Genomic DNA, 17,282 nt, shown 5'->3' with positions numbered 1-17,282 from the left:
CTAAACTTAGGAAAAGAAATATTAATGGGTTAGAAGGTTCCAAAAGTCATGGATCAAGCCAAATCTAATCTTAGGCGTTGATTAGAGATTTAATCTCGGCTGTTGATGGACTAACGAGAAAAGTATAAAAGGAGGCTTGAGGGTCAGTTGGAAGATACACTAGAGTGATCAGTGATTCATTTTGCTAGAGCGAGGTTGCTAAGAAAAAGTGAATCAGTGATCAGCATCGAGGGGCAGTGAGTACTGGACAGAGAGGTAGAGACAGTACTGAGAGACTAGTTCAGAAGCAGAACGAGCGAGAGCAACAACCAGTTCAGGCCACGTAGAGCCCAACAGAGACAACACAGAGGCCAAAGGGACTGTGTCATCCATGTAGAGGCTGTTGGAGTGATGCAGAGGGTCCTAGAGGTTGCGCAATGCCTCAGAAGGTTGACACAGATGGTCTTGGGGCTGACACAGGTTAGCAAGAGGTTGATGTAGAGGCCAGAAGGGCCAACGTTGAGCTTTATAGTCGTTGTAAAGGGTTTTGTGGGAGAGGTTTTCTGAATACATGTTTCTGTATATAGAGGTATTGCTGCCGGGTATTTTTCTCTGTCGGGTGAGTTGGTTAGGCACCCAGTTGTACTTAAGGAAATACTACATAATAATAAATCCTCAGAATCGCTGCACCGGTTTTCCTGCATTGGGTTTTTCCATGGACATTTGTCCAAAAATAACGGTGTCACTTGTGTGTTTGTTTTCTTTCAGCTGATGATCTGTAGATGTTGTGAATGTATTGTGTTTATTTCGGTATTTAAATGTTTTAAATAAATTGTTCAGAATTTACAAGTAGAAGAAATAAACCAACAGAATACAAATTAATTTTCTAACGGATAGACTTAGAAAATTCAACAGTCCTAGCCCTCTAGAGAGCCACATTGACACTTGTAGGGTGAACGTTGAGTGCCATGTGCCTCCACCATAGCATATATTACTTCATGGATCCCCAACACCGATCCTTGATTGCTCGTGTTCCACCTTTTTGGATGAGGGTGATGCACCTAGTTGACCATGCCTAACTGGCTCCACGCTTTCACCATACACTTGGCAGATGTTTCAAGGCCTAGAGGATGTCTCTCGTTGCAGAGTGAGGGCTTACATCACCATCCTAGCCCTTACATATGGTCTACAGGCATTTTCGGTCCACTTGGAGACCCATGAGGATGTCCTTGTGCCCCCCCCACACACTTTGGAGCACCATAGGTTTTTGCTCGGAAAACAAGGGGCCAACCCCTTGTCCACTATGTTGGGAGTCCATTTCTACATCATGGCACCCGTTGGACTTCATTAGGCCTCCTCAAAGGCCCAACGAGTCACTTTATTGATCTTTTGGCCCTCTTGAGAGGCTTATTCGTGTATTATTGAGCTATTTGGCGGGCTTGCCACGAAAAGTATTATTATTATGCACATTATTTTATTTGGGGCTAAATTAAGGCGGATTTAACTAAATCAAATTCATTAGAGGGTGTATAAATAGAATTGAGATGAATCATTTGGATCATCATCACTTGGATTGAGTCTCTCTCTCTTGTGAGAGTTTGTCTATCCTTCTTGGAGAATGAGTTTGGATGAATGTATGAATTTTGATCTTTGGATCTCTTTCATTTTGCCTTGGAGCTTCTCTATTGGGATATCTTGATGATTAGATATACTCTTTCTTACATGTAAGTGCTCTTATTCTTGTTATTTACTTTTGTCACATGCATATTGTTGGGATTTTCGCTATAGTAGGCTGAAATTTACTGCTTTCTTATGCAAAATTGTGGGAATTTGATCTTTTATATCGTCAAAGCATGTCATGAGCCATGTATGAATGAGTGAATGTTCCTATAGATTATGTGTCAAAATTTATGTTGATAAGTCCTCAAATATTGCAAATCAATGTGTAAAGACCTTGAAGTTGCTTCTCTCATGCCCTAAAGCCACGTGAAGTTGTTTTCAAGGCCTCCTTGACCAAGTGAATATTTCAAACTACAAATTCTCCTTGACTCCATCTCTCGCAATTGACAAGGCACTATTCCCCCATTGGTGATAATTTTCAATGCTTATTCTTTTCACGCCCTCTTTTTCTAGGCCTAGCCTACATAGGTCATCTAGGGCATGAATTATCCCACAATCTAGCCATCCAAACACTTCAATTTTTGGTCCACATCTGCGTTGATGTTTGCTCTAGAGGTCGTCCAAATTTGAAGCAAATTTGACGATGGGATCTCGAGATATAGCAAGCCCTAGCTCAATGATTGTTTCTTGCCCGAGGTTTCCCTTGGCTAGTGACCTCATTTGGATCATTGCATCAAAATCAAAGAAGCTATAGAAAACACACTGGCCAAATATTCAAAAAAAAGTTGCAATTTGCTGCTTACTAGCAAATTTTATTCAGCCTAAAGAATCTATGCAAACAGAATCTGCGAACTCTGAGAATGATTTAAATGATGTTCCCTTGCATATGAGGTTTTAGGTGAAACAATAGAGAAACCACCCAGAGAAGGTTCCCCTATGCGTGGTGTTGACTCTGAGGATGAGAAGCCTTTAGCGTTAAGACACAAACCAAAATCTCCCAGTGAAAGTTCCCCCATGGATAGTGATGTAAATAATGTATGCCAGAAAAGAACAATTTTGTTGCGGGATCCAGCTGATGGAAAGGTTTCAATTGCTACTGAAGATGATATTCATCAAGCAGATGTATCTCCCTGTAGAGAAAATTTCCAAAAGTTCCATATAGACCCAAGTCCAAACATCAAAACACGCCCAATTTATATTGATGTTGGCAAATCTCCACAACGCATTGTCTCTAGAAGTAATAGAATACCAGACATGATGAAGGATTTATTCAATGGAAAGCAGCGTTGCAAGAGTATCAATACGACGAAGTTGTTGCTTATGGTGCTGCGGTTCAAGCCGCAATTCTAAGTGGAGAAGGAAATGAGAAGGTGCAAGACCTTTTTGGTGCCAGCATCGATGAGATCATGGAGGCAACAAATTTTGGATTAGGTCGCAAGGGGCATAGAAAAGAGTACAAGAAGAGGAGTCGTAGAAAGGGGGATGGGCCAAAGTTAAGTTTTGAAGTGACAAAGAAACTAGGTGATGCTAATATTCGTTATGCCACAAGTCGTTATGATGAGGCTATAGAACTGTTAAAAGAAGTTATACGCCTTGCACCTAATGTCCTGAATGCCTACCATACACTTGGACTTGTTTACGATACATGTCATGATAAGACAAAAGCAATCTATTTTTAAATGATAGTTGCTCATCTTGCGCCTAAAGATGCCTACCTTTAGAAGCGTCTTGCCACATGGTCCATGGAGCAAGGAAATACCGGCCAGGTCATTTACTCTCTAACTAAAGCAATGAAAGCAGATCTAGAGGATGCAAGGGTAAAGTGGGATCGTGCTTCTTTGTTTGTTGAACTTAAAGATTATCAAAAGGCAGTTGAAGCATTTGATCAAATTGTAGCTTCTCGCCCATTTGATGTTGACACACGAAAAATGGCTGCAAGGATGCACCACAACATTGGTCAGGGTCAACTTGCTATAGAGGGTTTGGAAAAGTTTATTGCGGAGCACCAATCAGAGGTTGATTTGACAGTTGTGAACTTGTTGGCTACACTACACATGGAAAACAAAGCATATTCTAAAGCAATTGAGCAGATTGAACATGCATGATTTACTGTTCAAGATAGGGTTTGCCACTAGAACTTGCTGTCAAAGCTGGGATTTATCGAGCGCATATTGGAAATATGGAAGAAGCTGAGAAATTCTTTGAGGACCTTCACATAGAGCAGGTTGAAGACTTTGTTGATTTGGTATCTGATGTTGCTAATGCATATATGAGCCTTGGACATCATGAACTTGCTTTAAAATATTTTGTATTGCTAGAAGCAACAACGGCATTTGCAAATGCATCTTTATGGCTAAATATTGCACAATGCTACCAAGCTATCAAGGGTTATCTGGATGTAATAAATGTTGATTTGGGGTAGCATCAGATGTGATCTAGCCACGAAATTTGGTGGAGAGTTGGGGTACATGAGATCTCCAATACCCAGAAAGGGTTTGGGCCATTGTTTTACAACCAGGCCGGCTCAACTCGGAAACGGCCGAGTCAAACCGAGCCGGTAAAAAAATGTGTGACCAGGCCAGCAAACCGGCTCGGTTGACCGAGTCATTGATGACCAGGCCGAGTCATCCAATGACTCGGCCTAGTCATCAATGACTCGGTCAACCAGGCCGAGTCCGTATTGACCAGGCCTAGTCATTGGAAAACGGCTGGGCAGCGTAAAAAATAAATTTTATTCACTTTTTTTTGGATTTGTGGTGTGAAATTAATCTGTTTGGATGTCTGTAATTTTATTATGAAGTACACAATGCATAAAGTATGCCATGAACCATGGTATGAAGCAATAATGGGAAAATGATAATTATAAATCTTACGAGCCATGTCTGAGAAATGTCAAATCTGAAGTTGATATTTTCGAAATATATCAGGACTGAGGGCCAGCTGAATGCCCTTCTCCTGCTCAGAATATCGGATCTGAAAATGAGTTATTTCAACTCAAAATGATCTCGGAAACTTAACAAAAATGCTGCCCTAGCAATGAAAAACTTGGTTGTGAAGAAACCAACGCTGAAAATATGCTTAAAGTATTCTATAGCTGTGCTTTCTGGTGAAAAATCAGGTCTGAAAGTGTGCTCTAGCTGCCATAGAAGTGATAAGATGAAGCTTGATTCTTTGAAAATCAGATCATAAAGTTTTGCCTTAACAGCTAGCTGGTGAAAACAGCCTGAGAAGTGCAAATTTGTGCCCTAGCTCCCCAAATTAGTTCAACAAAAATCACAAAATGTGCCTGAGATGCTATTGCTGTTGAAAATCTGCAGTATTTAGTTTACCCTAAAAATAGTAGAGGTATGTTGTAGTTGTGTCCTAGCTGCTTGTTGGAGTTTGGTCTCACCAATCAAAAATCCCTTCACAAAAACAAAAAAAGAGCTGAAATGGACAACTTTGGCATTCTACTGGAGAGTGTCCAGTTGACAGTGGTCTGTGGGTCAGACCACATATGTCTTGACTTGACCTGGTTTTTAGGTCATTTGTGTCTGAGTGCTAGCTGTGGTTTGAATTTTTGAATGACTTTAATCATTGCATAGAGGATCAATGGTAAATCTCTAGATACCAAGTTTGTGACCTTCCGTGGAAGAGATGGAAGGTTTAGGTATTTCACCTCTTGGAAATTGAAGCTCCATGAGCCTACTTTGATCATATGTTGTCTTCCATCTATATTATAATGCTATGTGTTTGGAAACATGAATGAAAATCTTTAAAATTATGTTTAAAATATTTGAAATTATGTTTTTTTATAAAAAAAATAAATATTTAATGTATTTTTTACAACGACCGAGTCATTGAAATCGACTAGGCCGAGTCATTACCGATTCGGAGTCGGAGTCGGAGTCGATCCTCGGCCGAGTCGGAGTCCTGGTCGGAGTCGTAAAACACTGGTTTGGGCAAATTCTAAATAGATAAGGAGATATTAAAATAATTAATATTTGTAATGGAGTCCCTAAGTCTAAACTTAGGGAAAATAAAATATTAATGTGTATTAATATGAATCTGTGTTAGAGTGGTCCAAAAGACATGAATCAAGCCAGATCTAATCTTAGCTATTGATTAGGGACTTAATCTCGGTCGTTGAGATGTCAACAGGAAAAGTATAAGAGGAGGCTTGAGGGTCACTTGGAGAATACACTAGAGTGATCTGTCATTCTATTCTCTAGAGCAGGGTTCGCTAAGAGAGATAGAATCAATGATCAGGAGAGCAGCTGAAGGGCATTGAGTACAGAGAGACAGAGAGGCAGAGATAGTGCCGGGATAGCAGCAGAGTAGCCAGAGAGAGACGCAGGAGCAGCCAGTGCTCATGCAGGGCCACACAGAGGCAGCGAAGTGCTGTGCAGAGCACTAGAGGGGCTAGCGTAGCTGACGCAGAGGCTCAGAGAGCTGACGTAGGGCCTCCTGGGGCTGACGCAGGGCCTCCTGGGGCTGACGCAGGGCCAGCGCTGGGCTAGGAGAGGCTGACATAGTCCAGATTGGGCAGATGCTGGGGTTCCTGGGGCAGATTGGTGCTGAGTAGTTGTCAAAAGGATTATCTGAGGTTTTAGCTAGTAGATTTGTCAAAAACCGAGAGGTATTACTGCTAAGGAAATTCTCTGTTGGGTAGGCCAGTTTCGACACCCAGATTGTACTCTGATATTGCTTAATAAGAAACCCTCAGATAACTGCACTAGTTTTCCCACATTGGGTTTTTCCGGGGACATTAGTCAAAAAAATAATTGTGTCATATGGTGTGTTTGTTCTTGTTTCTTTTAGTTACTGATCTGTAATATGTTGAGCATGCACTAGTGTTTATTTTCAATATTTAGATTGTAAATAACTTGTTAAGGAAAATAACAATTAGGTTGGAATAAATCAGATAAAGTGCATGGGGTGTTTCTAACTAAGTAAACTTAGAAACTTCAACATGGTATCAGAGCGTGATTGCAGATCACAGAAGGACTAAAAGACATCAGCCGAACGGAGCAATAGCAGCAGAAAACAACTGTCCCGAGGTGACAGAAGCTGTTTCTAGCAACATAGAAGACAATGAGTGTGATGCAGAGCCCCAGAAAGGCTGGCGTTGTTGACACAGAGGGCTAACACAGATCCATCTGGGGTGACACAGACTCAGCGTGAGGCAGAGAGGGGCTGACGCAGTTCACAGAGAGGCAGTTGCTAGGGTCTAGAATGCTGTAGGAATATTGTAGAGTAGAGCTAGTGAGGTACTGTAGTTAGAACAGTACTTGACAGAGCAGGGCCAAAGGAGTTGTTACTGAGGGTTTCTAGCCGAGGAATCTGGATCAGCAGTGCAGTTGCACAAGACGATCAGAGTAGGGGGCATCTGGACAAGCGTCAGAAGGATTTCCATGAGGGAAATCAGGACTCAGAGGGAGTCCAGAAGAGAACTTCTAGACCAGAATTAGAGACTCAGAGGAGTCGAATAGAGAACTTCCAGGAGGGAAGTAGAGGAGCATCATGGCACTACACGGGGTAAGAGACCAGGATAGACTGGACGAAGCATCGAACTTCACAGTTTGGAAGGCCAAAATCTTATCAGTGCTTGACAGGAATCGTGTTAAGAACTTCGCCTTGAAGGTAATAGCTGTCCCAGTTGACCCTAATGATAATGACAGGTACGAAGAGGCGATGGCGAGGGCCAAGTGCATTATCATTGATGGGGTCAAGGATCATGTAGTACCACATATAGCCAAGAAGGAAATGACATTTGAGATGTGGGAGGATCTCAAGAAGTTGTACCAGCATACTTCTGTGCAGAGAAGAATGTTGCTCGAGAACCAGATGAGGTCGTATTAGATGAAGAAGGGTCAATCGATTGACACCTTCCTCGGAGGACTGAATGAGATCCGAGACCAGTTGACTATTATAGGAGCGACACTGGATTAGGAACTTATGGTGAGGACAACCTTGAATGCTGTCTTAGAAGAGTGGGAAGTATTTGTCTAGAGTATCCTGGGAAGAGGGACTCTCCCACCTTGGAACGAGATGTGGGCAACTCTGCTTCAGGAAGAGATCAGATGACAGTCGAAGACAGGTAGCAGCAACAAAGGGATCAAGGTTAAGTAGGAGGAGGATGTGGTCCTAGCATCTGAGGGAACGCAGGAAAATCAGAAGAAGAAAGATCTCTCCAAGGTCAAGTGCTTCCACTGTGGGGAGCTGGGTCATTATGCGATCCAGTGTCCAAGGAAGAAGAGTAAGGGAGAGTCTTCCGAGACTAAGGTAGCGCCAACACGGGCAGAGAAGGAAGTTTTGACAGACGATGATTGTGCCATGAATGCACACACACCACTTGAGCGGAAGTGGGGAGACATCGAGCTATAGTCAGGTGGACTACAGGTGATGTGGGGCAGGATCCTTGAGGTACCTAGCCTCTTGGATTAGACCTTGCTACGGGAGCCTCGTCGAGGAGTAGCAGGACTGACTGAGTGGGTAGAGACGGATGTGGATGGAGCGGCAGAGAGAGTTACAGGCGCAGAGCTAGCAAGCTGCAGCAGTGTGAGAGGCACAGGAGTGTTGCACCAGTACAGGAAGGCACAAAGAGGTGTGAAACGGTGCGAGATGCAGGGAGTTGTTGCAGTAGCGCAAAGGTCAGAGAGGGAGCACTTGTCAGCGACAAAGGGAGCGTCATCATTAGTGGGTGTCTCTAGCATCAGTTACTTACTTCTCAATAACTGAGTTGCAGTGCAGCAGTGGGCAACATTATGCAACATGATGAGAGGAGGTGTAGTGCGGATGCAGTGCTGAGAAAAAGGACCAGCAATAGTACGGATGCAGAGGGAGCTGTCGTACAGATGTAGCAGTGGCAGTGGTAGAAGCATGGGCAACAGTACATGATGCACTAGTGCAGAGGATGTTGGGCAGGAAGGCCTAGCATCAGCACAGGTACCGATGCCGGATGATCAGAGTAATACTCAGTGAGGAGTATTGCTAGAGCATAGTCCTCGCTAAGAGGGAGTGTTGATTTGGGGTAGCATCAGATGTGCTCTAGCAACGAAATTTAGTGGAGAGGTTGGGGCACGTGAGATCTCCAATACTCAGAAAGGGTTTGGGCAGATTCTAAACAGATCATAAGATATTAAAATAATTAATATTTTTAATGGAGTCCCTAAGTTTAAACTTAGGGGAAATAAAATATTAATGTGTATTAATATGAATCTGTGTTAGAGTGGTCCAAAAGACATGGATCAAGCCAGATCTAATCTTAGCTGTTGATTAGGGGCTTAATCTCGGCCATTGAGATGTCAACAAGAAAAGTATAAGAGGAGGCTTGAGGGTCACTTGGAGAATACATCAGAGTGATCAATCATTTTATTCTTTAGAGCAGGGTTTGCTAAGAGAGATAAAATCAGTGATTGGGAGAGCTGCTGAGGGGCATTGAATACAGAGAGATAGAGAAGCAGAGATAGTGTCGGGATAGCAGCAGAGCAGCCAGAGAGAGACGCAGGAGCAGCGAGTGCTCACCCAGGGCCATGTAGAGGCAGCTAAGTGCTGCGTAGAGCACTAGAGGGGCCAGCGTAGCTGACGTAGAGGCTCAAAGAGTTGACGTAGGGTCTCTTGGGGTTGACGCAGGGCCAACGCTGGGCTAGGAGAGGCTAACGCAGTCCAGATTGGGCAGACGCTGGGGTTTCTTGGGCAGATTGGTGCTACTGCTGAGTAGCTGCCGAAAGGATTATCTGGGGTTTCAGCCAGTAGATTTGTTAGAAACCGAGAGGTATTACTGCTAAGGAAATTCTCTGTTGGGTAGGTGAGTTTCGACACTCAGATTGTACTCTGATATTGCCTAATAAGAAAACCCTCAGATATCTGCACTAAAGGATGTCCATGGTGGTTGAATGAAAAAATTAAAACAAGGTTGTCACAGATTTATCGATTAAAGGAGGAAGAGAATGGGCGCGAGGAGGATCTGATAATGCAAGACATAATGAACATTCTAAATGCCTTAATCATGAGCAATTGATCGAGCTTGTGGAGGAGGCAACCACTGAACATAGGTACGTTCGGGAGCATGAGTAGGATCTAACAATGCAAGACACAATGAACATTCTAAATGCCTTAACCATGAGCAATTGATCGAGCTTGTGCAGGAGGCAACCACTGAACATAGGTACGTTCGGGATCAAGTGCGCTCCATTTCTATAAGGAATACTGCGCTGAAAAAACTATTTGTTCGTGGTCTCGGCCTAGAGGCAAATGACTAGTCCCTCGCCGCCATATTCTCTCCTTTCGATGAATTGGATGAACGCTGCGTGATTAGGGACAAGAAAAGCTAGAGGAGTGAGGGGTATGGTTTCATCAAATTCAAGGACATTGACGTTGTAATCAAGGCATTGAAGTAACCCAACAAAATGATTGACGGTTGCATTGGCGTGTGCCAATTTGCCCCCGCCGGCTTCTACCCTTCTCAGCCACAGGACGAGTTACATCGACGGAAGATTTACGTGGGCAACGTTCCGGTAGACATGGAGGCTGGTGCTCTTGTACGTTTGTTTTCGCAGTATGGCGAGATCGAAGAGGGGCCCAAAGGGTTTAATAAGAATACAGGCAAGTCAAGGGGATATGCCCCTCTTTATTTTCAAGACGATAGAGGAAACCAATCACACGCTAGAGGAGCCCATTAAGTTGACAGACGACAAACCACTCTACGTCCACCCACTCCATGTCCACCCTGCCATCTGACACCTAACAACCTGTTGACCCTTGTTTGTTGCGTAAATCATGGTGGGCCGATGTTATTTATACGTCGTGCGTATTCAAATCGTTGTGAATCGTTGGTGAAATTTATTCGTAACATATTAATATGAGTTAATTGAATTAATTTATAAAATTAATTAAATTATAAATTAATTTAATTATATATAATAATAATAATAATAATAATAAAACCTAGCTCCAAAATAATATCACCAGAGAATCATACATGTTGAGGTACCAGTGACCAGTCACATTTATCAAAATGACGTGAGCAAAGTGAAGACAATTGTTCGAGATCAACGTTGAGCTTTGAGGACAGCTCTTGAAGGAAGGGCCAATGTTACAAATATAAATTATATAAAATAAAATAAATATAAATAAATGTAAATAATAATGATTATATGAAATAGTCATTAGTTAAGTGAAAAGTCATGTCTTTTATAATCATGAAAGGACACTTGTCTAGGTATAAAAGAAGGGCCTCATTGTAACATTAATCATCCTTGTACATTTTATATATATTAATAAATTATTATTACAAATACCTTTTGTGTATTTTTACATTAAAGTCAACAAGCCATAACTTTTGTTTCTTGAGATAGAATGTGGACTGATTTGTAGCAGGAGGAGTTGAGACGAGCTTTATTGAAGAGCTCCATCAGTGGCAGCAGCAATGAATCGAAGTAGGTGAAGGAGGAGGAGAATGCGGCCCTCACATCAAAGGGTCCCAGTCAAGGATAGGGGGGACCAGAGAAAGATGAAGGACTTGTTAAAGGTCAAGTGCTTCGGGTGTGGTGAACTCAGTCAATACAGTGCCCAGTGTCCTATCTGGAAGAAAGACAAGGAGGAGAAGCAGGACCAACAGGAAGCTTCAGTAGATATCGATAGGCTTTCCTCTAGGCTGGAGGAAGACTTCGCTATGTTTGTAGATATACTTCTAGGAGTGAGGTGGGGTGACTTGGTGTTGTAGCCCCAGAGCGCTACAATTGGGAAAAATCCTTGAAGAGTCCACCTCATGGATCATTACTTGGCTATGGGGGTCCATAGTATTTAGTAGCAGGATGGAGCAGTGGCAGTTGATGCAGTCAGTTCGAGAGTGATAGTGGTAGACTAGTTGCAGTGAGACACTGAGGAGTGCAGTGCAGAGTTGGCAGCAGTGCAAAGTTAGCAACAACGCATATTTTTCAATGACAGTGCAGATGCTAGTAGCAGTGAGAGACTCGAGAGACAGATGCATCATACTAATCATAGTTGATTCAGTATTTTGGATGCTTTTCAGTTGCAGATGTTGTAGTTGCAGCAACAACATATGAGAGGGATGCTCTGCAGATGAAGTGTTGGAAGCAATACAATAGGGTCAACAGTAGCACAGATGCAATGCATATCAGAGTTATGCAGTGGTTGGTGGGCAGTATGGCCAGACATCAGTAGTGTGACAGGAGATGATGCAAAGACAGGGTATTGTGGCAGGGAGTGCAGTACTAGAACACTTTTCTCGGTAAGAGGGAGTGTTAGTTTTTGTAGCATCGAATGTGTTCTAGCCACGAAATTTGGTGGAGAGGCTAGAATACATGAGATCTCCAAAACCCATAAATTGTTTCTGGAAATTCTGCCTAGACATGACTTAATTAGATTATAACCAGTTTTTAAATATTTGCTAAGTCTAAACTTAGGGAATACGGTTAATTAATCAATATTAATTAGGTCAAGGTGAGAATCATCTAGAAACTCACACGGATCGTTCCAGAGATGATCCTAGCCATCAATTTTCTTTTAATCTTGGTCGTTGGTACTCCAATAGAGGATTATAAGAGGAGGTCGATGTGTTGATGGGGAAATCAATTGAGACACTTGAGTAGTTCGATTTCTTGGCCGATTGATTTCCAGAGTAGCAGTAGTTAGTTGTTGGAGAGAGCCATAGATCGAAGTAGTGAGTGAGGGGCATAGATAGTGAGGTTGGAGGAAGTATTCCAAATCTAGTGAGTGCATTTGCAGAGAGGCAGAAGAGCCATAGAGAAGCTGACATAGGGGCAACACAACAACTTCTAGGGGCAAGTTCGATTTGCTGAGAGGGAAAGACGTCTTCAGTTCCGAAGGCCAGGAAGGAGTCCCAGAGTGCCAGAGAAGCATTTTCCCAGCCAGCAGAAGGCAGAACAACTTCATCAGGAACTAGTCAGAGGCTTGACGTCAAGCAGGTTGCGCAGAGCAGCACACAGAGGGTCAGAGGGAAGGCAAGTTGTGTCAGAGATTCCCTGTGGGGTGAGGAAATTCCTCACTAAATTTTTGCCAGTATTTTTCTATGGAGGATTACCAAATTTCAGCATCCAGTTGTACTCAAAATTTTTCACTGCTGCATAATAGTAAAACCCTCATTGCTGCACCAGTTTTCTCAAGTTGGGTTTTTCCAGGGACATTTGTCCAAAAATAATTGTCTCATATTTTATGTGTGTGCTAGCATTTTTCAGTTTCCAACGCCTTATTTTTCCGCATTATTTTATTTGTGAAGGTTGCAGTGTGGTTAATTCGATATTTGCTGAAGAAAATAAATTGTTAAATTAATTAGCAATAGGAGAAATAATACCAGTTGCTGCAGTGGGATTTTGTTTTCGGAATATTCACAGTAGGAGGGGGTGAATTGAAGATCGATCCCTCAAAAGTTGATGTTATTGTGAATTGGCCTAAACCCAACAATGTAACAAAAGTTAGGAGCTTTTTGGGAGCAACCCAATATTGGAGAAAATTTATCGCTAACTTCTCACTCACACCATTACATGCTTTGACAAGTGTGAAATAGGTCTTTCAGTGGGGAGGCAAGTAACAGAAAGCCTTCGACACTTTGAAAGAGAAAATCAGTACAACACCAGTTCTAGCACTTCCAGATCTTAAGCAGCCATTTGAAATTCAAACCGATGCAAGCGAATATGCTATGGGAGCAATTTTGATGCAACATGGTAAGCCAATATGTTATCATTCTGAAACCTTTACCAATGTAGTAATTAACTATCCAACTTATGATAAAGAGTTGTATGCTTTGGTACAAAGAGTGAAGAAATGGAAACTTTTTTTGATGGGTAAAGAAACGATTATTCATACTGACCATCATCCTTTGTAATATTTACAATTGAAAACCAAGCTATAACCAGCTAGACATTTCAGGTGGATGGGATTCCTACAACAATTTCATTTGGTAATCAAATATAAGAAAGGTATATACAACAAAGTTACAGATATGTTATCAAGGCCTATTGTTAATGCATCTGTTATTCTTAAGCATAACTAATCATGTATGAAAGTTGTATTGAATAATATGCTCAAGATGAAGATTTAAAGATGTTATGCAACTTTGAGTCAAGGCAATCATGTAGAATAGTTGGATTATCATGTTCATAACAAGTTGTTGTATCATCTTCGCAAGTTATGTGTTCCACAGGGTGAAAGAGTCAATGCCATAAGGGAAGCTCACACTTCTCTTATTGCTGGCCACTTTGGTGTAGGCAAAACAGTTGCTCAAATTCAGAGGTATTGTTATTGGTCTCACATCAATGAAACTGTTTCAAGATATGTGAAAGGATGTTCCATGTGTGCTACTAGCAAGCTAAACAATAGAAAATTGGGTTTGTACACTCCATTTCATATCCCTTCTCGTCCTTAGGAAAGTATTTCTATGGATTTTGTTGGGGGACTGTGAATGTCTAGGAAAGGTCATGATTATTTATATGTTGTTGTGAATCGTTTCAGCCAAATGTGTGTGTTGATGCCATGTAAGAAACGAGTTATAGTTGAACAGAACGCAAAGATGTTCTTCCAAAGTGTATGGGTTCACTTTGGGTAACCCACTTCTATTATTTCTGATCAAGATTCTTGATTTGTCGGGAAGTTTTGGTCAAGTTTATGGGAACTCATGCACACAAAGTTGAAGAAGAGCACCACATTTCATCCACAAACCGATGAGCAGACAAAAGTTGTGAACAAAAGATTAGTGCATCTCCTTCAAGGATATTCAGTGTTCCACGGGGACTTGCCCCCCCCCAGGGGTCTAGTTTCCTCGCTCACCCACGCTCCGGGGACTTGGGGACGAGTAGGGGACGTTTCCCCACACTCCCAAAATGGAGGAAACTCAGGGGGACGTGCCAGGGAAACGTTTCCCTTCCCTGAGGGGACGTTTCCCCACACTCCCAAAAAATGGCCTTGCTTATAGTTTATGATTTAATAGATCTAAAGTGGTACAAAGCTACTCATGTTCTGTATGGGGATAACGTCTTGTGCTATCTTTTGGTTTCAACAAGCGTTATTTTAGAGGGTCAGTATCATGGAAATTTGTTGGACCATATAGCACGTACATGAATTTTCCCTTTTAAAACTTCTTTTTTTCGCAAGTGATGGCTGGATTACAGTGGGGAGATAACTGGAGTGACAGGTAAAGAATTTGAGACATTCAGTTTGTGTTTTTAATTTGCATGACATTTGACATACAAACTATGGAAGCAGCACCTATGTCATGTGGGAAATAATTGGGTGGACTATAGACTAACATGCGTTTACTGCAAGCATGACAAAATACTATGGGCAGCAAGAAATCTCAGGAACTGTCGTTATATATGAATTTATATAGTTACAAAGTTTACACAGAGCACAGTTGCTCAGCTTGAATTCTTAGGTCTGAAAATTATTTTCACCCCTGAAATACACTGCTAGTTTGAAGTTTGAACTGCATGGCATTGCTCTAATATGGTAGACAAATTATCCATGCCATCGTTGGTCACCCAAGTTGGTTCGCAGATGGTCATCCTGTAGTCAATGTCATTTGATAGTAAACTGTCAGAAACTCTTTCATGTGATCTTCTCATCTCTCCTGGAACTAAAACTCTTCTTTCAACATATGGTGTATTGTCTATATTATATATAATATAGCAAACTTTCTCGCTGTTGGATCCAATACAGCTGGACAACCCATTGTAGTTGCCCCTTCTACTGCCAATGCAGTGTTCCTGATCTGTTCATTTACCTTTTCACAGAATTCAGTGGCTACCTTATGAAGCTGAAGCTCTCCCTCTGTCTGACCAAAATCTAAATTAGAATTTGACCAAGCTCAATTAGAATTTTAAATTTATTATTTTATATGATATTATAAATTTGGATAATGTCAAATGATATTCATATCAATGATCATGCTTTGCAGCTTTTCAATTCAAACCAAATTGTCATTGTGGACTCAATTAATAAATTATATTTTATATTTATAAATTTTTAAGACCCTGACGCTCCCCCACGTTTCCTAAAAAATGGTAGGGAGCTTTTGCATAGGCTGCTCCCGCGCCCCCTCGCTCCCTCGCCCCCTCTTCCTGGAACCTTGGTGGAACATTGAGGATATCGTGGTAAACATCATAAACTTTTGGATGAGCATTTGCATTACATCCAACATGACTACAATCGTTCCAAGCATTCATCTACACAAGTATTTCCATTTGAAGCTTGTGGATTTCATCTTTGGCAAAGATATTGCAGTAGATGGGAATAGTGATGTGGACAAAGCCAAACATTTCATTGAAAAAATTCAACTAGTGCATTAAAGGGTATAAGAACAGTTGGGGAAAAGAAAAGCCAAGTATAAAGCAAGACATGATAAGCATCGGGTTGATCATGATTTCTAAGTTGGAGATCGGGTCTGGTTGTACATAAAGAAGGAAAGACTACAAGGTGAAGGTAAAAAGCTCAAGCCAATCAGATATGGTCCTTAGAAAATCTTGGAGAAGATTGGTAACAACGCTTTCTGATTAGATTTGCCACCTTACATACAAATTTATTCTGTTGTGAATGTGGAAAACTTGAGATTGTATGGGCCTCCAATGATTGATGATCAAGAAGAGAATGTTCAGATTCCATCTATAGAGGATTTTGCCCCTGAATATTTAAATGAGTTGCAGGAAGGCTCAATTCTTGACAGGAGGATAAGAACTTCGCGTAGAGGCAAGGTGGAGTATTTTCGAGTGTGGCTCAAAGGTACCAATCTAAGTAAAGCAAGGTGGATTGAGATCGGGAAAGTGACGGAGCTGTACCTTCACTTGTGAGTAAAAAACAGGTTTTTGGTGGTCCAAAAGCTTCCAGTGGGGAAGAATGATCTAGGGGATAAAAAATATGCTAAAAAATGAAAGTGTTCAAAATCTCTTGAAACTGGCGCCAAATCGCAAATCTATCCATTGCCTATGGGCCATAAGATATAAACTTGCTTGCAAATCTTTACATGAAAACTTCACTTTTAATTTCAGATCATAATTAGTGTTATATTTGTTATGTTTGATGATCAATAGCTCTTCACTTTGTGCAAATCTCTGCTCCTAAACTGAGATATTATCAATTTCCTTACAGATTAAGAGACTGCTATTGCTAAATAATTTGAAATAGTTTAAACCTTATCAAATGTTGAATTTTATATTAGATGGATAGCTTTGTTGGTTTCATTTAACATGCACTTTTTCATGTTTTATATAATTGCCACATGTTCACGCTAGTCATTTATGAAACATGTATATTTTACAGGCTGAGGCCATGGTGGCAGAGTGGAAAGAGTTTTTATGGGATGTGCCAGAAGAACAGGCTGCTTTGTGGGGCCACTGTCAAGATTTTTTTTAAAAATACTCCTTTCCCCCATTGCAGGTCATATCACTGTATCAGTTTTCATATGGAAATCAAATCTGGTTTTATTCTGATTCGTATGAACAAAATTATCCTTGTTTTAATTTTGACCTATTGAGGGATTAGGTTTGAAAGAATGTGTACAATGTTGTCTAGTTTTTAAAGGCAAGTTCTTTGATGCAGGCGGGTATGTTCTTCCTGAAGCATGCAGAAGCTATTGAAAAGGATGTTCCAGCATTAGAGCTGCATGGAATGCTGTTGCTTGCATTACAGTGGTTAAGTGGCAGCATGACACAGTCGCAGCCGTAAGTGAA

General features: G+C 41.4%; 1 protein-coding gene and 1 pseudogene across 1 annotated transcript in view; both read left to right on the top strand.

Moving 5' to 3' along the window:
• Positions 1–17,282, top strand: part of LOC149231893 (spatacsin carboxy-terminus protein) — a 141,084-nt gene that overhangs the window by 68,238 nt on the left and 55,564 nt on the right. The window contains 2 exon segments of the mRNA XM_089381779.1: positions 16,873–16,989; positions 17,152–17,273. Of these exon segments, the coding sequence (XP_089237905.1) occupies positions 16,873–16,989; positions 17,152–17,273 (239 nt within the window).
• Positions 2,536–4,021, top strand: LOC149231894 (uncharacterized; annotated as a pseudogene).

The sequence above is a fragment of the Pinus tabuliformis genome, chromosome J, assembly GCF_031772625.1.
Source record: "Pinus tabuliformis cultivar Carrire ecotype Pingquan chromosome J, CPIR1, whole genome shotgun sequence".
NCBI classification, from domain to species: domain Eukaryota; kingdom Viridiplantae; phylum Streptophyta; class Pinopsida; order Pinales; family Pinaceae; genus Pinus; species Pinus tabuliformis.
The sequence above is the reverse complement of the archived record's forward strand: the minus strand, read 5'-3'. Positions and strand labels throughout refer to the sequence as shown.